Source organism: Phyllobates terribilis, unplaced genomic scaffold, assembly GCF_046119375.1.
Source record: "Phyllobates terribilis strain yellow unplaced genomic scaffold, ASM4611937v1 Scaffold_5__5_contigs__length_657084704, whole genome shotgun sequence".
Taxonomy (NCBI): domain Eukaryota; kingdom Metazoa; phylum Chordata; class Amphibia; order Anura; family Dendrobatidae; genus Phyllobates; species Phyllobates terribilis.
In genome coordinates, this window is record NW_027362765.1 from 24583513 (window position 1) to 24611290 (window position 27778).

Sequence of the window (27778 nt, forward strand, 5' to 3'; positions counted from 1 at the left end):
ATCACAGGTCCTGTGCGCACAGAACAGCCATATATGTGGTGGCAGCTCTGCAGGTGGAGGTATGTGGAGACCCCGTTACTGGGTGCAGGCCGCATTAACCCCTTCAGTGCTATCGTGAGTTCTGCCTCCCTTATTTCTAATGCTGTCACCTTACCATTATGGGATAAGTAGTATTTTGTCGCCATTTTCGGCTCCATTTAATGTAACTGATTGACTTCTATTAACCCCTTCACGACATGTGCCATATATATACTGAGCAGCGGGATCTGCGTTCCCGCAAAGTTCCCTGCATGTTGCCCCGGGGGACTACGACCGGTACTGTACTGCCCACCCGCATCAGCGTTCGCTGTGATTGGCTGGTCAGAATTGAACAGCCAATCACAGTGATGTGACAATAAAGTTTTAAAAAAAAAAAATCCATGTGACATGCTGTGATTGGTGCTGTCTGAGCAGCAATCACAGCAGTCACAATGGGTGGGGTGGTCGTGATGTCACCTCTCCTGGTTAACCCCTTTGGCGCTGATTGGCTGAACAATAGTTTCTGACCAATCAGTGCCAAAGGGGTTAATCTAAAATAGCGACCACTCTGCACACCATCTTTACCTCAGAGTTTGCGTGCAGAGAGGTTGTATAGATCCTTTGTGTTACCTGAGAGAGACACTATCATTGGTGGCCAGTGCGATCCTCCTGCGATCTGTGCTTTGTCTCGTGAGATTCTTCTGCGATCTGTGCTTTGTCTCGTGAGATTCTTCTGCGATCTGTGCTTTGTCTCGTGAGATACTCCTGCGTTTTGTGCTGGCTGCTGTGTGACTGATCTGTGATCAGCAGCAGCAGTTCCCCAATCCCTATTCCAGTCCTGCTTTCCCACGCCCCACTCCCAATTGATTTTTTGGCGCACTTTTTTGCGATTTTGTAGGCATCCTGCACTGAGCATTCGTGCTGTTCCCTTGGTCGCAGCACTGTGATCAGTATGGCTGCTGATCAGAGTCTGCGCCAAGCAACATTTTATTTTTTTAGCTAGTTAGAGTATCAGATGTTGCAGTTTAAGTGACGTCTGATTTTTTTTTTTCTTGTTTGTTTTTTAGAAAAAAAAATAGTTTTAATACGGAGTAGCTTTAGAGTAGCGGATGTGACAGTGTTAGTGACAATTTTATTTTACACAAAAAAAATGCTAGTTACTATAGAGTCGCTTTATAGGTAGGGAGGTTGAGCATTAGAGTAGTGAATGTCACAATGTTAGTGACGTCCGTTTTTGTGGGTTTTTTTTAGAAAGAAAATAATAGTATAGCGTAGCTTTATAGGTAGGGAGGTAGCGTCTTAGAGTAGCGGACGTTGCCGTGTTAGTGATGTCCGATTTTCTTTTAGAAAAAAATAATAATAGTAGTAAGTACAGAGTAGCTGTATAGGTAAGGATGTAGCTGTTTTCTTTTGCAAAAAAAAAAAAAATTGTAATTTCTTAGCTAGTGCATTAGGGAAGCATACATTGCAGTGTTGGTGATGTCCTTTTTTCTTTTGCAAAAAAAAAAGAATAGTTAAGGCCGAGTAAATTTTTTGTGAGTGCATTAGGGGGGTTTATGTCGCAGTGTTAATGATGTCCATTTTTATTTCGCAAAAAAAAAAGATTAGTTAGCGCCGAGTAAATTTATAGGTAGGGCATTAGAGTGGTGAACGTCGCTGTAATTTGTTTTATACATTTTTTTTACATCTGATTTTTCTTTTCAATCTTTTCTAAGTGCTTCTTCTAAATTTTTCCTTTTTTTTCTCTACTTTTTATACTAATTAGTACCCTTTACACAAGCCCCACACAATACACGTGTAAAAGCACCACTTACACATCCCAAGTGTTTTCAAAGTAAAATAAAAATGGCCTATTAGTCAAGAAGACGCTATTCAGCAGAGTAGGCTTACGCTTACCTCGGCGTCCGACACAGATTCAGGCAGTGAGGAAGATCCCCACATTTCTCTATTCCTCCTCCTTCTACTCACCTAGAGAGGAAGGACACCAGGCAAACCCTACAGCAATCGATCCCATATGGACTGCACCCCCCGAAAATTATCAGCCTGTTATTCCGGATTTCATCAGCAGTTCAGGACTCCAATTTAATGTTATAGGCCTCACTGAAATTGTCTTTTTCAAATTCTTTTTCAGCAAGGAAATAATAAATCTTAGGATGGCCGAGACAAATTTTTATGCCCATCAATTTTTCATCCAAATTCCTACATCATCATACGCCAGATGGACCCCTGTAAATGCAGCAGAGATTATGACATTTTGGGGCATTGTGCTGCATATGGGCATAATCTGAAAACCAGAGATTTGGCAATACTGAAGTACTGATATTCTCTACAGCACATCGCGTATTCCGTATCGCATGACAAGGACACGATTTGAAGCAATCCAAAAATGTTTGCATTGTAGTCATAATGCACAGTATCCTCCCTGAGACAATCCTAACTTTGATCGTCTATATAAAATTCGACCAATAGTTGAACATGTCAGCAGAAAATTTGCTGAGGCATACAACCCCCAACGGGATATCGCTATAGATGAATCTCTGGTTCATTTCAAAGGGAGGCTAAAATTCTGACAATACCTACCCAGTAAGAGGGCAAGGTATGGAATAAAACTGTACAAGCTGTGTGAGAGTACCTCAGGATACACCCACAGATTTAGGGTCTACGAAGGGAAGGGTACCCAGGTTGACCCCCTGAATGCCACTTGTCCTGGAGGTGAGTGGGAAAATTGTGTGTTAATTGCCGCACCCACTGATAGATGAGGGTTATCACCTCTACATTGATAACTTTTACACCAGCATCCCACTCTTAAAGACCCTCTCTGTCAGAGGTACAGTTGCATGTGGCACAGTGTGCAAAAAATCAGAGAGGCCTCCCTAATCCGCTAACTGGGCAACTGCTAAGGGTGAAAGCAGAGCCCAATGCACCAACAAATTGCTGGTGGTCAAGTATAAAAACAAGAGGGATGTCCTTATCTTGAGCACCATACACCGTGACAACAGCTCCCATGTCAGTGTCCGAGTTACCACAACACAAGGCCCAAAGCCAGATTGTATCTTTTATTATAAGTGCAATGGGGGTGTAGATCTCTCAGATCAGGTCCTCAAACCATACAGTGCCATGCGAAAAGCTAAAGTATGGTACAAAAAATTGGCAGTGCACATTGCACAGATGGCACTGTACAATGCTTTTGTGCTGTTTCGATCTGCAGGCAATACGGGGACCTTCCTTCAGTTTCAGGAGGTAGTCATCAAGGCCCTAATGTTTGGCACTCAGGAAGGTGAGGGTCCCAGTACATCTGAAACTGATGGTGCCTGTATCGTCCCAGGTCAACATTTTCCAGGAGAGGTTCACCAAACAGCAAAGAAGGGAAGATCCCAAAAAGGTGCAGATTATACTCCAAGAGGGGAATCCGAAAAGACACAATTTAACATTGTAAAACTTGGCCTTTGCTTTAAGGATTGCTTCAAAGCGTACCACACGTCCACAAATTAATAAACTTTGTTTTCTCCAATAACCCCCCACGACAGCACCAAAGGAGGAGGATGTCACTCCACCCTAATAGGGACAGGAAACACAAAGAGGTCAAATAGCCCCTCCCTCATCCTCCCTTCAGTGTTTTTCCTGTCCCTATTGGGATGAAGCGGTCATCCAGGGTGCTCTGTGCCGGCGGCAGACACCCAGCATACCTTTAAGCCGGGCAGCTGAGACCGGGCAGTTTTCCTCCTCCTCCCCTTATGCTGCTCCTGTCTCCTCCGGGACTCGGGACCCCCATCCCCACCGAGTCCGCGCCTGCGGGTAAGGTCCGGTGGGTGTCGGGCTGGAGGCCTCCTCGAGCTCTTCAGCCCAGCTCCTCCCCCCTCTCAAGGCGGCCTCCGGCGGTCTCCATAGTGGAGAGACGTGCGCCGCGGACCACTGATGATGCCACTTCCGGTGTGCGTTCCACCCTGGAACGCAGTAACCTGAAAAAGGCCGGAAAGGGACGTGGGACGCTGAAACAGGGCCCCTTAGGTCACTTCCGGTCCGTTTAGGGACATCCTCTGGGCACAAATTTTTTTTTAAAAAATAATATAAATAAATAATCAAATAATCCCGCAGGTGATCGCAGGTGTTCCTGTTTCACCAATTGGACCAGGGGGGGGGGGCTCCCCAGGGAAAGAGGGAGAGCGATGAGTCCAGTCGCCTATATAAGAGCCCTGGACAGAAGACATCTAAGGTAGGACCTAATCCGTTTTTGTATTTTTATACACTGGATGGTCAGGAATCTATCTTCTCCATGTCTGCGGAGCCCAACGCAATTCCAGTCCCAGTAAGTCTGGCACTGGGGGTCCTTTCCTAGGTGCAGGTTAGAATTGATACATTAATTACCCTTCTCCCTCTTTTTCAGGGGGACAAGGATCCTGCACCAGGAAATAAATCTAGCCGTAAGTCTGCTATATGTTCAAAAAAACTATCTTCTTCAAACAAAAAATATTTATGCCAGAAATGAACGGAGAAAATTATTAGGGAAGAGCAGCCGTCCCTCATAAACTAGATCAAGGGGATAGTCCGTCAGGAGGTTCAGTCTTCATTGGCCTCCTTTTCCCGATCCACTTCTGATTCACCTCCAAAGGCTAAAAAGAGGAACATTTTCCTGGAAGAAAAAAGAGACTCGGACTCCCAGGAATAAATATACCTTCCAGAAGACCTTATAGAGGTAGGTGAACTTAGACCAGCAGAGGAAGGTCTGGGAAATAAGAAATATTATTTCTCAATGGAATTTATGGAAGATCTCCTCACAGCAGTAAGAACGATGGAAGTGGAAGAAGAGAAGCCCACTAGATCAGTCCAGGAAGAGATGTTCGGTGGTCTCCACTCAAAGAAAAAGATGGTGTTCCCGATACATAAAAACATTCAGGATCTAATCCTGGACGAATGGGAAAATCCTGAAAGACTACTGAATACACCAGCAGAATTGAAGGACAGGTTTCCGGTAGATGAAGAAACCTCAAAATGTTGGACCGAGATACCTAAGGTCGATATTCAAGTGGCAAGAGTCGCTAAAAAGACAGTATTGCCATTCGAGGATTCATTGCAACTAAAGGATCCTCTGGACCGCAAGAAGGACAGCCTTCTCAGAAAATCCTGGGAAACATCAGCAGTCCTTTTGAACACAAACGTAGTCTCCACGTGTGTTGCACGATCCATGTCAAGATGGCTCAACCAGCTTGAAGAGCATCTGGCTATGGGCACATCCAGAGAGGAGATACAAGCTTCCCTACCTTTACTGCAGAAGGCCACTGACTTTCTGGCGGATGCTTCAGCAGAATCTGTGAGGGTAACCGCCAGGGCAGCAGTCCTATCGAACTCCACAAGGCGAGCATTATGGCTAAAATCGTGGAATGGTGATGTGGCCTCTAAAATAAAACTTTATTCCATTCCCTTCAGGGGAGATTATATGTTTGGCCAGGCCCTGGACGACCTCCTGGAGAAAGCGGCTGATAAAAAGAAATCCCTGCCTGATCCGAGACACTACAGGAAGACCCCCTTTCGCCCCCCTCGGGAGCAGAATCCCCAGTACATGGGGAAAGGGAAGTCTGGTCGATGGAGCTACCCCAAAGGGGGGAAAGATAGGAATATTTTTTTCCCAAAAGGACAACGACAACAGAAGCGGTGACGCCAGAGCAGTAGGGGGACGAATCATGAAATACCTTCCCCAATGGCAAAAGATTTGCTCCAGTCAGTGGGTCTTAAAAACAATTCAAGAGGGGGTGAGGATTGAATTCTCCTCATATCCACCAAAGAAAGTGAGAATAACCCGTCTAGCCTCCCCGAGATTAAAAACCGCTCTGATGTCCGGCCTAAGAAACCTGTTATCATTGGGGGCTATTTCACCGTTCCCAAAAACAGAAAGACTAACAGGCCACTATTCATGCCTGTTTATGATAAGAAAACCAAATGGCACTTACAGAATAATAATAAATCTGTAACCCTTAAACCAATACATCATCTACAGAAGATTCAAAATGGAGTCCATCAGATCAGCAGTTCCCTTGATAGGACAAGGATATGTAATGGCAACCATCGACTTACAGGACGCATACTACCACGTCCCTATACATCCAACATACCGGAAATTTCTAAGGTTTGCGGTGGTTCAAGAGGATCAAACGTTACATTTTCAATTCAACGTATTGCCATTCGGAATATCCTCGGCACCAAGAATATTTACCAAAATTATGTCAGAGGTAGTGGCTTTTATAAGAAAGGAGAAAATCTGCATCATTCCCTACCTCAACGACTTCTTGCTAGTAAGTCCCTCGGTGGAATCACTCCAGGAAGATCTGCAAAGAATGATCCAAATCCTGACCACCCTAGGGTGGTTGATAAATAATCAAAAATCAGACCTGGTCCCTGCCACAGAAAAAACGTTCCTGGGTGTTCTATTAGACTCCGCCAGATAAACCTCCTTCTTACCAAAGGACAAGCAGATACTTTTGAGATCCAAGATATTGAAGCTGAAGACCCTGAACAAAGTGTCCCTAAGATTTGCCATGTCAGCCCTCGGCTCCATGACAGCCTGCATCCAATCAGTAGCCTGGGCTCAAGCTCACACCAGGGTATTGCAAACCCATATTCTCGCACAGTGGGACGGATCCCCAGACTCTCGCAATAAGAAGATCCCGATCCCTCATTATTAGTGTTGAGCGAGTATGTTCTGTCCGAGTACGCTCGGGCCGAGCTCCGAGTATTTATAGCTGCTCGGTGATAAGGTTAAATCGCTCCCGTGTGCATGATTTGCAACTGTTTGGCAGCTTTATTACATGTAAGGAATGTCTATTTCTTACACATTCCTCACATGTAATAAAACTGTCAAACAGTTGCAAATCATGCACACGGGAGCGATTCAACCATATCACCGAGCAGCTATAAATACTCGGTGCTCGGCCCAAGCGTACTCGGCGAAAGGGTTAACAGAACATACTCGCTCAACACTACTCATTATGTGAAAACATCCCTGTCATGGTGGCTCAGCCCAAGAAACCTAAGAACAGGGGTTCCATGGTCTCAGTCCCCTCTGATAACAGTCACGGTAGACGCCAGCAAGACGGGATGGGGAGCCGTCGTCGCCCAAACCCCCTTCCAGGGGGTCTGGACAGAAGAGATCAGCAGGAGATCCCCCAGCTTCCACGAATTAAAGGCAGTGGAGGAGGCGCTCAAAACATTGGCTCCAATCATTGCGGGCAAACACGTAAAAGTCTATTCAGACAACATGACTACCGTAGCTCACCTGTCCCATCAAAGGAGTACAAGGTATTAGAATCTAAAAAGTATCTCAGCAAGAATATTCTTCTGGGCAGAAAGACATCTTCGTTCCTTATCAGGTCTGCACATAAAAGGCTCAGACAACATCCAGGCCGATTTTCTGAGCAGAAGGAATATCCATCCCGGGGAATGGGAACTGGACTCAGACATTTTCCACATGCTGACCAGACAATGGGGTCATCCACAGGTGGACCTCTTTGCAAGACGCCAAAACACCAAGGCAGAAAAATACTTCTCCCTAGATCCGGACGACGTATGCCTGGGGATAGATGCATTCGTTCACCCATGGCGTTTCCATCTAGCTTACGCTTTTCCCCCAGTTCCATTGCTACCCAGGACCTTACAGAAAGTAAGGACCGAGGAGGTCAAGGTAATCTTGATAGCCCCACTTTGGCCCAAAAGGAGCTGGTTCTGTGCACTAAACAGTCTAAGCATAGAAGGCCCTCTCATTCTACCAGCAATCAAAAACCTTCTCCATCAGGGTCCAATACTCCATCCAGATCCAGAGAACCTTCATCTAGCGGCCTGGCTTCTGAGTTCATAATCATAAAAGCAAAATGACTCTCAGACCGAGTAATTCATACCCTACAAAGAATTAGGAAACAAGATATGGAAGACCTTCCTAATATGGTATAAACCAAATATGCCAGATCTTCAGCATCCTGACATAACCCAGATCTTGGATTTTCTACAGGAGGGGCTGGAAAAAGACCTTGGGCCCAGCACCCTCAAGGTACAGATCGCAGCGCTGAGTGCCTATTTCGACCAAAGCCTAGCCGAACATCGATGGGTTAAAAGGTTCATGACAGCAGCTACTTGTCTGCGTCCCAGAATAATCAACCACGTTCCCTCCTGGGATCTTAATATTGTCCTTAAAAGTCTGATACTACCACCTTTTGAACCTTTGGCCTCAATAGAGCTGGATAAGTTAGCCTTGAAAACAACTCTTCTAGTAGCAATTACCACTGCCAGGAGAGTGGGAGAAATCCAGGCCTTCTCAGTGAATGACCCGTATTTGAGAATCCTGGATGATAGAATTATTCTACAACTGGACCCATCTTTCTTACCAAAAGTGGTCTCAGACTTTCATAGATCACAGAAGATAATTCTGCCCTCCTTCTGTCAGAACCCAAAAAATAGAAGAATAATTCCATTCTTTGGACGTAAGACGGGTCGTTCTTCACTACCTCCAAAAGACAGAGGCCTGGAGGAAGGATCAGAACCTCTTCATTCAGCCATGTGGTCAAAACAGAGGAAAGAAAGTCTCAAAAGTTACCATCACTACTTGGATCAAGAAGGCAATTGTGGAGTCATATCAGATCCAGGATATCTCACCACCAGAAAAGCTGAAAGCACACTCTACTAGAGCCATGTCCGTCTCATGGGCAGAGAAGGCTAACGCTTCCCTCAAGCAGATATGTAGAGCAGCTACATGGTCCTCGGTCCATACCTTCACCAAGCATTACAAACTTAATTTAATGTCCATTAAGGACTTGGCCTTTGGGCGGAAAGTGCTTCAGGCCATTGTCCCTCCCTGAGCATGAGTCTTTGGTACTCCTCCTTTGGTGCTTTCGTGGGGGGTTATTGGAGAAAATAGAATTAGACTTACCGGTAATTCGGTTTCTAATAACCCTCCACGACAGCACTGGTAATTCCCTCCCAGGCTTGGTTAGCCAATCATTGAATAAGAATAAATATAATTTGAAGCATCCATACTTGTGTGGTCCTTTATAAAAACACTGGGGGGAGGATGAGGGAGGGGCTCTTTGTGTTTCCTGTCCCTATTAGGGTGGGTGACATCCTCCTCCTTTGGTGCTGTCGTGGAGGGTTATTAGAAACCAAATTACCGGTAAGTCTAATTCTATTTTTACCCTGTTCACACAACACACTTTTATAAACTGATGTACTCCGCACAACTTACACATACAGTGGGTACGGAAAGTATTCAGACCCCTTTAAATTTTTCACTCTTTGTTTCATTGCAGCCATTTGGTAAATTCTAAAAAGTTCATTTTTTCTCATTAAAATACACTCTGTACCCCATCTTGACTGAAAAAAAACCCAGAAAAGTAGAAATTTGGGCAAATTTATTAAAAAAGAAAAACTGAAATATCACATGGTCATAAGTATTCAGACCCTTTACTCAGTATTGGGATAGGAGTGGGGAGTGGAGAAGAGTGAATATTCATTCTCTCTAATAGAGGGCACACACGATCGCGGAACCGCAGCAAGAAGCCGGTGACTGCGATTGACAGTGTGCTCTATTAAGGAGAATGAATATTCACTCCTCTCCACTCCCATGGGCATGGAGAGGAGTGAATAGTCCTTCCCCTTAATAGTGCACACAGAAGTGGTCGCGATCCTCTGTGCCAGCGACTAAAGAAAATTAATATTCACTCCTCTCCACTCCCACGGGAGTGGAGAGGAGTAAATATTCATTCTCTCTAATAGCGGGTACACAGGATCACAGAACCGCAGCTGGAAGCCGGTGGCTGTGATTGACAGTGTGTGCTATTAAGGAGAATGAATATTCACTCCTCTCCACTCCCATGGGTGTGGAGAGGAGTGAATATTCATGTCCTTTAGCAGCGGGCACACATGGAAGCTGCAGCTGCCGGCTACTACCTGTGCCCACTGCTCCATCGCCGCAATCCACCCCACCACCCTCCACAGCCGGGAGAACAGCTGAGCCCTCAAAGCGGGACAGTCCCACGGAAACTGAGACGGTTGGGAAGTCTGATTAAAGGGATTTTCCAACCATCGTTAGAAGATAAATCATCAGTGGGGCCGTCAATCACTGTCAAATACAGGAGTGATGATCACACATCATTTTACATCCTTGCCTGTACCTGCTCCTACAACCTCTACGTCTGTTGTTAGGCAGTGACACACTTGCACTGTGGACGGCGTTTGGTGACACAGGTGTTGTCCAACCAAGCATATCGTTGTGCCTGAATAGTCCCCAGTTCTTAATATGTACTGACCCTGGTTTGTTTTCCTGTTATACCCTGCTGCCTGATTTAGCTTATCTGATACCCGTTGTTGACACTGAACTGACTGTCTGTTTGTATGTCAATTCTGCTTCTGACTCCCTTCCACTAGTTCTGATATTGGTTCTCCTGACTATGTTTCTGATTTCTACCTGTGTCTTGTTCCATGTTGGTTTTGATCCGGTTTATCAACTCTCCTTTTCCAGCTCACTCTACTGGTTGACAGCCACTCCATAAACTTAACCCTGGGGACCCATAGTATTTCAGATTCTTGTAAAAGGATTAAAGGGTGAAGGCCATTGTTTCTCTGAGACCTGCGAAGTAGAGTATTTTGAGTGAAATCTGTCTTTTTAAGCCCTTTAAAGGGCTTAAAGTATTAAAAGCCTTGAACACCTCCCAGCTGTGGTCAATCAATTGCAAGATGATCTTGATGGTGTAGCAGTGAGTGAACTAGTCTCTCTGTACCAAAGGAGATGTACTGCTGAAGAATTTTGTTCTGAATTTTGGTGTCTCCCTGGTACCTGGCACTTTAGACTGCCACATTTTTTCCTATTCTACTAGAACAAGTACTGTACTGGGTTATTTCCATCAGTTCTCCCTGACTAGAGCAACCAGTCCATAGAAAGAAGAATCGAACATCTACATGTCCTATCTCCTCATATATTTCCCCATATTATCTTTAGTAATTATATTATTATATTTATGATGTTACATTGGCTCGTCTTCTTCACATTCAGGTCCCTACAATACCGGATCCTCTCAGTGGAAATCTTCTGTATAAGAAAATTTTCGTGATTGACCTGTCAAGGATGGATAGGGACAGGGACACGATGGAGGAGAGGATATTACACATCACTCTAGAGATCCTCTTCCGGCTTACTGGAGAGGTGAGAGATTCTGATGACATCAAATTACATCATTCTTATCTATGGGAATAACAGATGGACAGAACTGGAGAGGTGAGGACTCTGGAAATGTCTGTAGTGAGATTTATTAATGTGTCTCTCTATAACCAGGATTACACAGTAGTGAAGAAGACCTCTAGTGAGCGCTGTCAGGTGCCTCTGTCTGAGGGATGGGGAAGACCCCTGAGCCCAATCACGGATCCTCCACCTCACCCCATGATACATGAGGACATCAATGACCAGAAGATCCTAGAACTCACATACAAGATGATTGAGCTGCTGACCGGAGAGGTGACGCTGCTGGGAAAGCTGTGACATTATACAGTAACTAGATGGTGGCCCGATTCTAACGCATCGGGTATTCTAGAATAGGTATGCGGCCGATCGGGCGCAATCAGCAGAGCGGTGTTTAAATTTGGCGCCAAAATCGCTGATTGGTCGAGGCCGGCAACCGCAACCAATCAGCAAAGCGGTGTTAAAATTTGGCGCCTATATCGCAGATTGGTCACGGCCGGCGGTCGCGACCATTCAGCAGAGCGGTATTTAAATTTTGCGCCAATAGTGGTGATTGGTCGTGGCCAGCCACCGCGACCAATCAGCAGAGCGGGATTTACATTTGGCGCCAAAATCGCTGATTGGTCGCGCCCGGCGGTCACGACCAATCAGAGCGGGGTTTAAATTTTGCGCCAATACTGCTGATTGCTCATGGCCGGCGACCGCGACCAGTCAGCAGAGCGGTGTTTAAATTTGTCGCCAATAATGCTGGTTATTCGTGACCGGTAACCGCGACCAATGAGCAGAGCGGTGTTTAAATTTGGCGCCAATATCGCTGATTGGTCACGCCCGGTGGTTGCGACTAATCAGCAGAGCAGTGTTTAAATTTGGCGCCAATATTGCTGATTGGTTGCGGTGGCCGGCCGCGACCAATCAGCAGAGCGTTGTTTCAATTTGGCGCTAATCTCGCTGATTGGTCGCGGCTGACGTCCGCGACCAATCAGCAGAGCGTTGTTTAAATTTGGCGCCAATCTCGCTGATTGGTCGCGGCTGGCGTCCGCGACCAATCAGCAGAGCGTTGTTTACATTTTGCACCAAAATCGCTGATTGGTCGCGGCTGGCGGTCGCGACCAATCAGCAGAGCGGGGTTTAAATTTGCCGCCCATATTGATGACTGGTCGCGGCCGGCGGCCGCAACCAATCAGCATCGTATTAGTGAGGACCGGGGAGCGGCGCTGCCTGTGCGGGTACTTCCGCTGCGAGCAGCTGGGAGATGAGCGGCTGCTCGCAGCAGAAGCATCCCGACCGGCGGCGCCACTCCCCAGTCCTCCGTTCACACTTGCTGTCGGGAGATCATAGCGCTGTTTAAATTAGGCGCCAATCTCGCTGATTGGTCGCGGACGGCAGACGCGACCAATCAGCAGAGCGGGGTTTAAATTTGGCACCAATCTTGCTGATTGGTCGCGGACTCCAGCCGCGACCAATCAGCAGAGCGTTGTTTAAATTTGGCGCCAATCTCGCTGATTGGTCGCGGCTGGCGTCCGCGACCAATCAGCACAGCAGTGTTTAAATGCGGTGCCAAAATTGCTGATTGGTCGCGGGCAGCGGCTGCGACCAATCAGCACAGCGGTGTTTAACTTTAGCGCCAAGATCACTGATTGGTCGGGTGCGGAGACCGCGACCAATCAGCGAATCGTATTGGTGAGGACCGGGGAGCGCCGCTGCCTGTACCACTACTTCCGCTGCGAGAAGCCGGGACATGAGCGTCTGCTCACAGCAGAAGTATCCCGCCCCGCAGCGCCGCTCCCTGGTCCTCCCTTGACACCCTAGCCGCTGATCTCCCGACAGTAGCGTGCATGGTGTTACTAAGGTCCTGACATTTGTGTTCAAAATCGCTGATTCGCAAAATCACCGATCTGGGCGCCACATTTAAATATCGGCCGCGACCAATCACCGATCTTGGCGCCACATTTAAATAGCGTCCGCGACCAATCAGCACAGCGGTGTTTAAATGTGTCTGCAAGATCGGTGATTGGTCGCATCCGCTATTTAAATGTGGCGCCCAAATCGGTTATTGGTCGCGGGCAGCGTCCGCGACCAATCAGCACAGCAGTGTTTAAATGTGGCGCCCAAATCGGTGATTGGTCGCGGGCAGCGTCCGCGACCAATCAGCACAGCGGTGTTTAACTTTTGCGGCAAGATCAGTGATTGGTCGCGGCCGAAGATCTTGCAGAAACATTTAAACTCCGCTGTGCTGATTGGTCGCCGACGCTGCCCACGACCAATCACTGACTTGGGCGCCACATTTAAATAGCGTCCGCGACCAATCAGCACAGCGGTGTTTAAATGTGTCTGCAAGATCGGTGATTGGTCGCGTCCGCTATTTAAATGTGGCGCCCAAATCGGTTATTGGTCGCGGGCAGCGTCCGCGACCAATCAGCACAGCAGTGTTTAAATGTGGCGCCCAAATCGGTGATTGGTCGCGGGCAGCGTCCGCGACCAATCATCACAGCAGTGTTTAAATGTGGCGCCCAAATCGGTGATTGGTCGCGGCAGCGGCCGCGACCAATCAGCACAGCGGTGTTTAACTTTTGGTCCAAGATCAGTGATTGGTCGCGGCGAGAGATCGCGACCAATCATCGAATCGTATTGCTGAGGACCGGGGAGCGGAATCGTATTGGTGAGGACCGGGGAGCGCAGCTGCCTGTACGGCTACTTCCGCTGCGAGAACCCAGGACATGAGCGGGCGCTCGCAGCAGAAGTATCCCGACCCACAGCGCCGCTCCCCGGTCCTCCCTTGACACCCTAGTCGCATGGAGGTCAGTGTCGCCGGCGGTCGGGAGATGAGCGCCTCGCGCCGGTCATCTCCCGGCTGCATCGCCGCTGAGCTCCGTCCCGCAGATGAGCCGCTAACGGCCGCCATCTTTTTTCAGAAATCCCGCGGCGCTCATTGGCCGCTGCCGGACCAATGAGCGACGCGGGATTTCCTGGACAGACAGACAGAAAGACAGACAGACAGACGGGATAAGACGATTATATATATAGATGCTATGAAGGGATCAGGGGATGACAGTATCATTGTATGTGTCAGTTTTCTATAAGGTGTCAGGATGTCACGATCTATTTCTCCATGGAGGAGTGGGAGTATTTAGAAGGACACAAAGATCTGTACAAGGACATCATGATGGAGGTTTCCCCGCCCTTCACATCACCAGGTAATAGACAGGACTAAATACACATGGCCTATAATTATCTGTATGTAAAGAATGAATTCAGTCCCTGTATGTGTTTCCTCCAGATCTAACCAGTAAGAGGACAACACCAGAGAGATGTCCCCGTCCTCTTCTTCCACCGGACTGTAAACAAGAAAATCCCTATGTTCCTCAGGATAACCAGGTAAATGGAGAGAAGGTGTCGCGAGATCTCCCCTATGATGTGTAGACTGCTGTGAAGGTCTTGTGCCCAGTCTTGTATTATATGTTTTATACTTGTGTAATGAGAATGGTGGAGATGGCAGGATTAGAGCTGATCATAGATCTGACTTCTCCATCTGTCTGTGACTTTTACATTATTTGTTTCAGGGTAAAGATCTGACCCATATTAATTACACAGCGACATATGTGATGGGTGATGAGCGGTGTAAAGAGGAGATTCCTACAGATAACCGCCCAGGTGAGTAGTAACCACTAAATGCAGAGAAGTCACAGATTCTTCTCAGTCACTGGCTGTGACTGCATTATTGGTGGTGTAGTCCATCTGTATCACAATCATGCGGTCTCTAATCAACCACTACATGCTGCTTTATACAAAACTTTCCCCATTACTTTTGGGCATGGGACGCCCTTTTGTTGGAATGAGATCTGTACTGTTCAAAGCTTACAGTTGGGAGGATCACTCTACCCCTGGAATTAGAAAATTCTGACACTTCGCTGTGCAGCTCTCTAAACTGAAAAGCCAAATGACAGCATACGTAGAACGTGTTGACAACTCAGAAAATCATTTGAAGAAAAATATCTTTATGGTGGGCTAAGAGAAAGCAGAGGGTGGTGTTGCTGTTGCTTTCTATAATCCTGCAGTGGTGGTGGGGAATCTCCCATCCATCATATAGCTACTAATTTCATACCAAGAAATAGTGTTCATGTAAAAAAGTTTTTTGTATAATGATGCCATTTCTTCTCATTAAGTCGACTGAAATAGGAGCAAAGCTTTGGCCTACATTCCTCACAGCCCCTCCTCATAACTACTCAACCCACTGCCTCCTAAACCAGCTTCTCCGCCATTACGGAAGATAAGCTCTCCTCTTTACTCTCCAAATCACACCTCACCACCTGTGAACTTGACGCAATCCCATCTCACCTCATCCCAAACCTTACCACAGTCTTCATCCCAACCCTAACCCAGCTCTTCAGCTTGTCAGTAACAACTGGTGTCTTCCCCTCATGCTTCAAACACGCCTCGATCACACCCATCGTCAAAAAACTCTCCCTTGACCCATCCTCTCAGTCTAGCTATCTCCCCATATCACTTCTCCCCTATGCCTCAAAACTACTGGAACAACATTTCCATCTTGAACTATCCTCCCACCTCTCCTCCTCCCTCTTTGACCGCTTACAATCTAGCTTCAGACAGCACCGTTCCACTGAAACAGCCCTGACTAAAGTTACCACTGACCTACTTACTGCCAAATGCAAGCGACACTATTCTGTCCTCCTCATGGACCTGTCATCTGTCTTCGACACACTGGACCATTCCCACTTACTACAGATTCTCTCATTTCTTGGCATTACAGACCTGGCACTATCATGGATCTCCCCATACCCAACAGACTGGACATTTAGCGTCTCCCACTCACACACCACCCCCTCATCTCACACCCTATCTGTCATGGTCAGTCAAGGCTCAGCTCTAGAACCCCTGCGCTTCTCCATCTACACCTTCGGCCTGGGACAGCTCATTGAGTACCACGGCTTCCAGTATCAACTCTTTGCTGATGACACACAGATCTACCTCTCAGGACCTGATATCACTTCTTTACTAACCAGAATCCCACAATGTGTGTCCGTTATTTCATCTTTCTCCTTTGCTAGATTTCTATAACTTAACATGGACAAAACTGCCTCAGTTTCACCGACCGATTGCAGACCCTTGCCTGGGCCTCTTGGGCTTGAAGGAGGCTCTGTCTTACATTCGGCATGACCCTCACGATACGGTCTTGCATCTGGGCCACATGCTCGAAGACGCTCCTGTGGAGTGTTACCTCGGCTTCACAGGTCTCTTACGCAATGTCCAATAGTCCCTGAGGGTGCCTTTCATAATTTCAACTCAAAGGGTGAGAACCCCGTAGAGGCCTGAGGAATTTTCCTAATAGAGAATAGCAGGTAGGGGAGTAGGCAATCCCAGTCTCGTTGATCCTTCTCCACAACCATTTTAAGCATGGACTTTATGGTCTTATTGAACCTCTCCACCAGGCCGTCCGTCTGCGGATGGTACTCCGACTTCCTGAGCTGTGTAATCTGAAGAGCCTTGACATGAAAGGAGTTCCCTGGTCTGTCAGGGTCTCCTTTGGCAGGCCCGTCCAGGAGAAGATATGTACCAGCTCTCAGGCTATACTCCTGGCAGAGGAGTTTCTCAATGGTATCGCCTCTGGGTACCGTGTTAGATAGTCCAGTACCACTAGGATGTATTGGTTACCCCTGGCAGACTTAACTAAGGGCCCTACAAGGTCCATGGCAATTCTGTCAAACAGGACCTCTATAATGGGCAACGGTACCATTGGACTCCGGAACTGGGACCCGGGAGCCGTTAGCTGACAAGTAGGGCAAGACCGGCAGAAATTAACAATGTCTCGGTGACACCCAGGCCAATAGAACCTCTGCAGGACCTCTTGGGTTTTGTCTACCCCGAGATGCACACCTAGGGCATTCAAATGAGCCAACCCCCCACCCCCACCTTTCCCCACAAGTCCCAGAACAGCCTGAATTCCTGCCCGATTATGACTGGGTGTAAAAAGTCTTTGACTACCCCGACCTCATGGGACTCAGTACCCAGGATTTTTTTATAGTCACTTGGGCGACAGGGTAGTCCTTGGTGTTTCCGTGGATACAGTGGATGCCCACGTGTTTCCCTGGGATCATCTTGTGGGGGAGTGTGGCCCTTAACAGAGTCACTAAACTCCTCGAGTATAAAAGTCCCGACACCAGTACCCCATTTATGGTCACTGGATGTGACTGTGGCCCCTCACCGGGCTGATAGTCCACACTGCAGGCAGGTATGCATAGTATGAGCACCGCCTCCCAACGCTGCAGTCTATCTGCTCAGAGGACATAGGACAGTGGGCCGCTATGTGTCCGGGCCCTCGGCATCTCAAGCAGATCAAGTCTTTCCCAGTGGCTTTTGGCAGACCCTCAGCGACCCCTTGGGACCTCGGATTCCCCCCCACCCCCTCCCCCAATTGTGGCTCTAATATCCCTCTTTTGGGACTCGGGCTCCCTCTGGATTCGCCTGTATTGGGATGCAGCACCTTCCAGCTTCATTAGGGACCTCTCGACCACCTGGTACCTTTCTACAAGGTCGTCCATATTCCTGGGGTCTCCCTTCGCAACCCAGGTCTGTACGGGCCTAAGGCGGGAGTGAATAAATCTATCCATCATGACCTATTCTACCATCTGGGCTGGGGTGGAGGACTCTGGATGCAGCCACTTCTGTACAAGATGCAGAAGGTCGAACATTTGAGAGCGAGGGGGTTTATCATCATAATACCCCCAGTGGTGAGCCCTTTGGGCTCTGACTGATATAGTCACTCCCGCACATGCCAGTATCTCAGTTTTTAGTTTAACATATTCCTGGGCATCTTGCAAGGCCAGGTCGTAATAAGCCTTCTGGGGCTTACCTGTCAGATAGGGGCCAGCAGCTCCGACCACTGCTTTGGCGGTAACTTCTGCCGCTCTGCCACCCTTTCAAACATCGGCAAAAATGCCTCCACATCATCGCCTCGGTCATTTTTTGCATGGCTCGTCTTACTGCTTTCTGGACGTACGAGTCATCACCTAGAGTTGGGGGAGGGGTTGCTGGCCTCGCATGAACCACCTCTGCGAGCAGTTCCATCTGCTGCTGTTGTCGAAGCTGGTCTTGTTGGTGCTGCTGCTGTTGGTGGATCTGTTGTAATAGCAGCCTGCTTGTCTCCTGCTGAGCTTTCACCAGGTGCTTTATGAGGTCTTCCATGTTGTCTGTCGTTGTTTCCTGGGGATCTTGCCTGCACTTCTACCGCCACCTGTGGTAGATTGACTCACTCAGCTGGACACAGAGTTAGACGCAGGAATGCGGTTGCTTTAAATTTCTCAGTGATTTATTAGTGCAGGCATAAAGGACTGTAAAGTACATCAAATCAAACAGGCCTTTCTTGGCCAAAAAGGGTAAACAAAAGAAAACAGCACAGTCCATAGGCCTGTGGAGGACTGCCCGCACAGGATTAGCACTGCAAACACGGTTCAGGAAAACAAACACAAGCTAATATCTGGAGCTAGCTTCTCCAGACACTGAACACTGAATGCCTCAGCAAGCCGAGTATTTAAACCCCAGACCACACCCTGGGGTGGAGATATGGAGAACAACTTACCGCCCGCACTATGGTTGTTCTCATAAAAACATTCCCTTTTACAAATGGTGGCTTAACTCCCTTTTGCACATAACATGCTGGAGGAAACTTAACGGTTTTAATTCACTGTAGCTAATAGCCTCAGTAAAACGTATCTCCCCTCCAACACTTTACCAGTGACTTTGTCACAATGTATACATTTGTTCTCTTGGTGATTTGACTAGTGGGATCTGTTATATTCTATTGTGGATCAGTTTAATGAATATGGACATTCTGGGCTTGGTAAGCCTAACCTGTATATTGGTGAAGGGTGAGTGGTCTTTTCTTACCCCTGGTGATTACCTGTATCTGTGAGACCCTAGTGGTTCAGTCACTCTCTACTTTTGTTCAAAATCTAATGTGTTTGTGGGCATACAGTCATATAAAAATTGACTACTTAAACAAAATCTGGAGATACGCCACTAATGTCCAGCATGTCTATTTGAAATTATATTTTATATATATATATATATATATATATATATATATATATATATGTAATTTTTTCTATCTTTCTAACTATTTGTATTGTGTCTATGAATTAGGACAGAGTATAAAATAGGGTCACAAGGGATACCGACATTGAGCGGGGACGCCACACAGTACAAATTAGGGTGCCAACCTCCGCTGACAGGAAGAAGGGATAATCAGGGATTTGATAGACCTTCTGTACAGTTCTCTAGCTGAGACCCTTCATATTGAATGAAGAAAAACCCTCCATACTATGTATACCCTACAGTATTTGTCTGATATACGTGTTTTTAGAATAAGTCTTATACACTTTTAAAACATTATTTAAAGTACATTTTTAGGGGTCTAATATTCTTTTCATTGGTTGTCTAGCTAAATTAGGCCTTATCTATGTATTTATGATCTGGTGTTGATTTTCAGGGGATATATTAGGCTCCCTCCACACCTTTCCTGAATTTAGGTTCCTAGTTTCAGTACGTTTCTAGTTCCCTCTCTAAGTGCATATTTGTTTTGACTCTCCTTTTACTGGCCTGGCTTTGCTCCTGACCTCAGCTTCGTCTTTTGACCCTGTGCTGCCCATCCCAACATTGGATTGTCTGACCATGTCTCTGTCCTCTGTACCTCATATTGTGCCTTTGACCCCTCGGTCAACTGTTGCAGGTCTGGGGACTGCCCTGGAGTGGCACCTGTTAACTACCGTAATGGTCAAAGTCTATCCTCACCATCAGAGCTCTAGTGAAAACCAGGTAGTCACTTAATTACTCTAAAAGGGTGTAAGCTAGTGGCGCAGTGAGTCCACACCCACCACCATCACAAAGCTCTATTTTTCCAATCACAGATGATGGGCCTAAGTAGTGACTTGTTTTTTGCAGGATGAGTAGAATGTTTTATTGGTATCATTTTTGGCTACATAACATCCTTGGTGGCTTTCTTTCCAATATTTCATAGAAAGGACGACCAAAGAGTCCAACATCATGCTCTATTGGTTCCAGCGCTGAAGTCTACGGTTAACAACTTTTTTGTCTTTTTGAATAATTTAATTTTTCTACATAATTTGCAATTTGTATGGACATTTTATATAGAAATGTTGTAAAGATATAATTTTAAAGATATTTTATTCAAAAAATAATAATTGGTTTTATTCTTGGCAGATGACTGTGACAGGAGATCGGAGGAACATCTGACATCTTCAATTTTTAAATCAAATGAACTTTATATCACACAGGATACAGATCAAGTGTATCCCATTATCACAGATTTACCATCATCCCTTCACAGCACAGATCTATCATGTGATCCTACTGAACAGGTCCTATCTTCTGATTCATTACAGACCACTAGGAAAAATAAAAGTCACGAAAGACGCATTAAAAATCAAACTGCTCTTACAGCAGAGAAGCCATTTTCATGTTCAGAATGTGGAAAAGCTTATTCCCGTAAAAATTCTTTTGTTAAACATCAAAAAATTCACACTGAGGAAAAAATATTTTCTTGTTCAGAGTGTGGGAGATATTTTAACCAGAAATCAGAGCTTGTGAAACATGAGAAAACTCACAAAGCAGGAAAAACAAATTCATGTTCTGAATGTGGAAAATGTTTTGTAGATAAATCAAATCTTATTTTACATCAGACAAGCCACACATGCAAGAAGATTTTTTCATGTTTAGATTGTGGGAAATGTTTTAATAAGAAAACACATCTTGTTAGACATCTTAAAACTCACACAGGGGATAAGCCATTTTGCTGTTCAGAATGTGGGTATCGTTTTGCAGAGAAATCAAATCTGGTTAGACATCAAAGAATTCACACAGCGGACAAGCCATTTTCCTGTTCAGAATGTGAAAGATGTTTTACAGATAGGTCAAGTCTTATTAGACATCAGAGAATACACACAGGGGAGAAGCCATATTCATGTTCAGAATGTGGGAAATGTTTTACAGAAAAAGTAGATCTTCTGAGACATCAGAGAATACACACAGGGGAGAAGCCATTTTTATGTTCAGAATGTGGGAAATGTTTTACCATCAAATCACAGCTTCTTATGCATCAAAAATCTCACACAGGGGAGAAGCCATTTTCCTGTTCAGAATGTGGAAAATGTTGTACAACTAATTCGGGTCTTGTGCAACATAGGAGAATTCACACAGGGGAGAAGCCATTTTCATGTTCAGAATGTGGAAAATGTTTTAGATCTAAATCAGATCTTGCAAGACATAGGAGAACTCACACAGCGGAGAAGCCATATTCAGGTTCAGAATGTGGGAAATGTTTTACCTTCAAATCACATTGTCTTCAACATCAAAAAACTCATGGGGCAAAGCCATTCTCATAACTAAAAAATGAGAATTCCTTTACTTGAAAATCATACTTTGATAATTAAAAAATTCACACAGAGAGAAGCCATATATTACATTTTCAAATTATACAAGAAAACATATAAGGCCACGACTCCACTATCAGTATTTGGTGAGTATTTTTTCTCAGGAGTGGGAGCCAAAACCGGGAGAGGGTGATAAATGCAGAATTGGTGACTTGTTTCTATAACACCTTTTCTCTGAGTGTTCCTCACCTGGTTTAGGCTCCCACTCCTGAGAAAAATTATTGACCAAACGCTGATAGTGGGGCCGTGGCTTAACTGAGAAAGTCAACATAAAGTCATATAAATAATCAAGAGAGGGAAAGCTTAATGGGGTCCAGGCAAAAAAATATTGATGATCTACCAACAGAATAGGTAATCAGTATCAGATCGGTGAGGATCTGTCACCTGGTATATCCACCAATCAGCCAGTATAAGCTCCAGCGTTGGCTGGGTGCAGACACATAAAATGGAGCTGAAAATCACAGCTTTATTTAATGTATAGTGGCTGCTGCAGGTTACTGCAGAATAGCTCCTATTCAAAAGTGTAGGATCTTTTCTACAGTACCGAGGAGCTGCCACTATTAATTGAATTGATCTGCACATTGTAGCTCTATTCAGTGTGAAAATCTGGACAGCCACTGGAGCTTATTGCAACTGATTGATGGGATGTTGGACCCCACTGATATGATATTGATTACTTATCCCAAAGATAAGTAATTACTTTCTTTTGTATAAAAAAAGTTTACACTGACTCAGTGTGTGCTCCGTGCTTTACAGGGCTGTGGAGTCGGAGTCGTTGAGTCGGAGTCGGAGCCCATTTTGGTGGAGTCTGAGTTGGTATAAAATAGACCGACTCCTAAAATATGTAATAAATTGGGTACAGTAGTTCAATGCTGTTTGTGGGGAATATTTTTTCATAAGAATTTGGGAAAGTTATAAAATGTCCTATAAATGTTTGTCCTATTCCTGATGTAAGGGTCTAGACTTTTAGCTGAGATGAATCTGTGCTACAGTAAATTTATCACTTAAACATGAGCCATGTATGAGGGAGTTGGAGTTGGAGGTTTGGCTTACCGACTCCACATCCCTGCTGATAACCCACCCCTTTTAATCACTGCTCTTGTGATATTCCAGTAAAACATATGGATACAAGTTAATAGTCCAGTAAACAAAAAGCAGTCCAGTTCCACGTAACCAAACATGTCTTTATTCAGTTTGAAGGAGTACAAAAATCCAATGCAGGTAATTTAAAATATCATGATAGATGAATAAAACATTGATTCATTTTAGGTTGTTCAGGTTGGTGAACCCTTAGTCATGATGTTCATGAGCGAATTACTTCGGTCAGGAGAGACCCCCAAAAACTAATAAGAGGCAGCAGGTTCTATATGTGAGTATATGACCAGATACATTCTGTAGACGGCGGGGCCACACTCCGAGTCAGTGTAATGTTTTTTTCATACTTTTTATATTACTTTTTGAGTGAGCAGATGCACTTTTATTTCCTGCTGGAGAGAGCATAGATCATAACCTCTGGTGCTGGTGTTTTTTTTTATATATATATATATATATATATATATATATATATATATATATATATATATATATATATATATATATATTTTGTATCATTAATGTTGTCTATCTGGAAAATCCCTTTTAAAATAGAATAAAAATGTATACAGTTACTAATATAAATATATTATTCAAAAAAACAAATAAAAAAAAAACAATGTTTTCTAAATATTTCATATTATATAATTATATCTACACTTTATGTAGAATAAATATTGGGACACAACTTTTAGTCATTGAATTCAGGTTTTTAATTCAGTAGAAGTATTGGCCTATAATGAAGAGATTCAGAGATGGAACACGTGACAGCGGAAAGTAGAGGACTGGGTGGCAGGCAACGGTGTGTCCGGAGAGGTGAGCCAAGAAGTGAGTATTGGTAAAAAAAAAATAATAATAATAATAATACTCACCTCTTCGGCCTCCCCGCTGCTTGGTCCTCTTCTTTCCATCATTGCATGCCGTGTCTCCGGCATCTTCAATATAGTCCAGGACTTGGAGGTCACTGGACATCATAAGATCGCGGCTCACATCTTGACGTTGCAACCTTACAACATGCAGTGACCTCTGAGGCCTTCATTTATTGAAACTCCTGGCCTACAATCAATAGGTCGGAGATGCGGCAAGTAAAGTTTAGGGATTGTTTAACGTTGTTCACCATATAAATGATGAAACATATATTGATGGTGGAAGAAACTTCATCTTGTGATTGAGTGAACACCCTGGATTGGATGCTGTCTCTTTTACATTTGCTGAAGATTTCCAAGTGGAGTTTAGAGTGTTCGTACGTGCGTCCAGGTACTGAGTGCCGTCAGCTATCTTTTATTGGATAAATAATTAATTGATAAGATTGTGGCTCACTTCTTGACGTTGCAACCTTACAACATGCAGTGATCTCGAAGGCCTTCATGTGGCGGGAACTCCTGGCCTACAATCAAGAGGTCGGAGATGCAGCAAGCGTAGTTTAGAGATTGCTTAACGCTGTTCACCATATAAATGATGAAACATCAAGACAACTTTGTTCTTCATGTCAGTACGATTATAGTGATGCCAGATTTATATTTATATAGTTTAATATTTTACTTCTTTTGTACACTAAAAATGCTGTTTTTTTATTGTTCTAGCCTTGCCATGTTTTTAGATCTGAAATTATTTTTCTAACACTGTGGTATACAACTTTTTTTTTTTGTAGGATTAGTTGAAGTTTGAGGCCACATTCACACGTTCAGTATTTGGTCAGTATTTTACATCAGTATTTGTAAGCCAAAATCAGGAGTGGAACAATCAGAGGAAAAGTATAATAGAAACACGTCACCACTTCTGTATTTATCACCCACTCCTGGTTTTGGCTTACAAATACTGATGGAAAATACTGATCAAATACTGAATATGTGAACATGGACTAAAGGGAATCTGTGAGCAGGTTTTTGCTACCTCATCTGAGAGTATGATGTAGGCATAGAGACCCTGAATCCAACAGCAGCGGTTCTGACGCAATCAAAGTTATTAGATTTAGCAATGCAGCAGAGCTGAGAAAGCTAAACCCTCCCCCACCACAGCTATCCCTGTCCACAATAGGCTCTGTATTTACATTGTCTGTAGACAGTGAGCTGCTTATCACAGAAAGGGGCTGAGTCGGACTAGCATGCCTGCACTGCTGTAGTTCAGACAATGATAATCACCAGGTGATAAAACCTTCATTGCAAATGAACAGCTCACAGCCTGACACATCGTTGAAATCTTGTGTTTTTACTGAAGTGTATTGTGATGATACTAAATGACCTACATTCAGTAGGTCACAAATATAGAGTAACAGTGATATGCTGTACTCAGATTGGTAAAAAGGGTGCCGTCCCCCTTTTTTTTGTAAATTTACAAATGAGCGCAATTGTTCATATTCCATCCAAGAGAGTTTTTGTGGAGGGTTCAAGCTCTGAATATATTCTCTTCTTAAGACACTTTAAATTTTTCACTCTTTGTTTCATAGCAGCCATTTGGTAAATTCTAAAAAGTTCATTTTTTTTTCTCATTAAAGTACACTCTGCACCCCATCTTGACTGAAAAAAAACAGAAGTGTAGAAATTTATGCAGATTTATTAACCCCTTTAAAGCCCATGACGTACTAATACGTGTCTGTGCCCTGGGACTTAAGAGCCTGACCCGTATTAGTACGTCATGGCGATGACGCGCGCACACAGGCTGTGCGGGCGCGATCGCCGCCGGGTGTCAGCTGATTGTCACAGCTGACACCCGGTACTATGTGCAGGGAGCGGTCCCGCACCGCTCCCGGAACATAAACCCCCGGAATGCTGCGATCGAAGTCGATCGCAGCATTGCGGTGGCAAGGGGAGGTGATCGGGATACTCACCTCCTCTTCTAATCTCCAGCGCTGTCTGACGAAGCTTCCTGGATGTTGCCATGACGACCCGATGTCGTCATGACAACATCGGGGTTACCAGACAGCAGGAAGATTGTTTGGTCATGCGCAGTACATGACCAAACAATCTTCTCACTGTGCAGCGCTGACTGCCTGCATGGCACAGGGATGGTGCTCCATCCCTATGCTATGCAGGCGATCAGAATAAAAAAAGTGAAAGTCCCATAGTGGGACAAAGTAAAAACGTAAAAAAAACTCTCAGACAGTGAAAAAAAAAATAAAAAAAAATTGTAAAAATATTAAAAATAAATAAATAATAATAATCCACCAAAAATAAAAATATAATGTACCCATCAATAAATATTATGAAAAAAAACAAAACAATAAAAGTACACATATTTGGTATCGCCGTGTCCGTAACGACCTGACCTATAAAACTGTCCCACTAGTTAACCCCTTCAGTGAACATGGTAAAAAAAAAAGAAACTAAGCAAAAAACAATGCTTTATCATCATACCGCCAAACAAAAAATGGAATAACACGCAATCAAAAAGACGAATATAAATAAAAATGGTACCGCTAAAAACGTCATCTTGTCCCGCAAAAAACAAGCAGCCACACAGCTCCATCAGCCAAAAAATCTAAAAGTTATAGCTCTCAGAATAAAGCGATGCAAAAAAATAATTTTTTCTATAAAATTTCTTTTATTGTGTAAAAGCGCCAAAACATAGATAAACTATATAATTGTGGTACCGCTGTAAATGTACTGACCCGAAGAATAAAGCTGCCTTATCAATTTTACCACACGCGGAGTAGAATAAAAAAAAAAACAATTCCTGAATTGTTGTTTTTTGTTTATTCTGCCTCCCAAATGCTGTAATAGAAAGCGATCAAAAATGTCACGTGCCTGAAAATGGCACCAATAAAAACGTCAACTCATCCCGCAAAAAACAAGCCGTCATATGACTGTCGGCCAAAATATGGAAAAACTATAGCTCTCAAAATATGGCGATGCAAAAACTAGATTTTACTAAATATGTGTCTTTTAGTGTGTGACAGCTGTCAATCATAAAAACCCAATATGATTCTGGTATCTCTGTAGTCGCACCGACCCGAAGAATAAGGTCGTCTAATCACTTATACCGCACTAGGAACGGCGTAAAAAATAAACGCTGGGGTTGGGGTTAGGGTTGTGCTAATGTTAGGGTTAGGGTTGTTTTATTTTTCAAAAGTAAAAAAAAAAAAAAAAAAAGATGACGATATGGCAACTAGTGTTGAACGCAAGTGCTCGCTACTTGAGTTTGCATCGGGTGCTCGGGTATGCATCGAGTATCGCGGGTGCTCGAGTCTCCGCCCCATATGCTTTGCGGCCAAAAAAACCTCACGGGGATTGCCTGCCATGCACGAGCGATCCCCGCATGTTTTTTTGGGGGTGTCTAATAACCATGAAACATGGGGGTGGGGACACGAGTATTTCACTTGAGCACCCATGATACATGGTGCATACCTGAGTACCCTATGCAAACTCAAGTAGCGAGCACTTGCGCTCAAGACTAATGACAACTTATTCAATATGATGACCTAATGTCATCAAATTCTGTGTCGTACCTCTGGATTCAAAATGTTCACTATACCCCTTGATAAAATCCTTGAGGGGTGTAGTTTCCAAAATGGGGTCATTTCTGTGGGGGTTTCAACTATTTAGGCACATCAGGGGCTCTCCAAACGCGACATGGCGTCCGCTCTCCATTCCAGCCGATTTTGCGTTCAAAAAGTCACACAGTGCTCCTTCCCTTCTGGACTCTGCCGTGCGCCCAAACACTGTATTTTGCCCACATATGGGGTATTGGCGTACTCAGGAGAAATTGCACAAAAGTTTTTGCGGTCCATTTTCTCCTCTTACCCTTGTGAAAATAAAAAAATTGGGGCTAAAACATAATTTTTGTGGAAAAAGTTAGATTTTTTTATTTTCACGGCTCCATGTTATAAACTTCTGTAAAGGACTTGGGGGTTCAAGGTGCTCACCACACATCTAGATAAGTCCCCTGAGGGGTCTAGTTTCCAAAATGGTGTCACTTGTTGGGGGTTTCCGCTGTTTAGGCACATCAGGGGCACATCCGCTAATTATTCAAGCAAATTTTACAATCAAAAAGTCAA

At 44.7% G+C, this 27778-nt stretch overlaps 1 protein-coding gene across 3 annotated transcripts; it reads left to right on the plus strand.

Annotated features, from left to right (window-relative positions):
* Positions 1–23230, plus strand: LOC141271790 (uncharacterized). 3 transcript variants are annotated; one of them, XM_073681941.1, is made up of 7 exons: positions 1–114; positions 11048–11197; positions 11327–11506; positions 14301–14424; positions 14508–14605; positions 14791–14881; positions 20465–23230. In XM_073681941.1, the coding sequence occupies exons 1-7, from the start codon at positions 34–36 to the stop codon at positions 21643–21645; spliced, it is 1905 nt and encodes a 634-aa protein (XP_073538042.1). In that variant the 5' UTR covers positions 1–33; the 3' UTR covers positions 21646–23230. The 3 variants fall into 3 exon arrangements, with proteins under 3 accessions (XP_073538042.1, XP_073538043.1, XP_073538044.1); XM_073681942.1 differs by lacking the exons at positions 1–114; positions 11327–11506 and having other exon boundaries at positions 11135–11269; XM_073681943.1 differs by lacking the exons at positions 1–114; positions 11048–11197 and having other exon boundaries at positions 11457–11587.
* The last annotated feature ends 4548 nt before the right edge of the window (positions 23231–27778 follow it).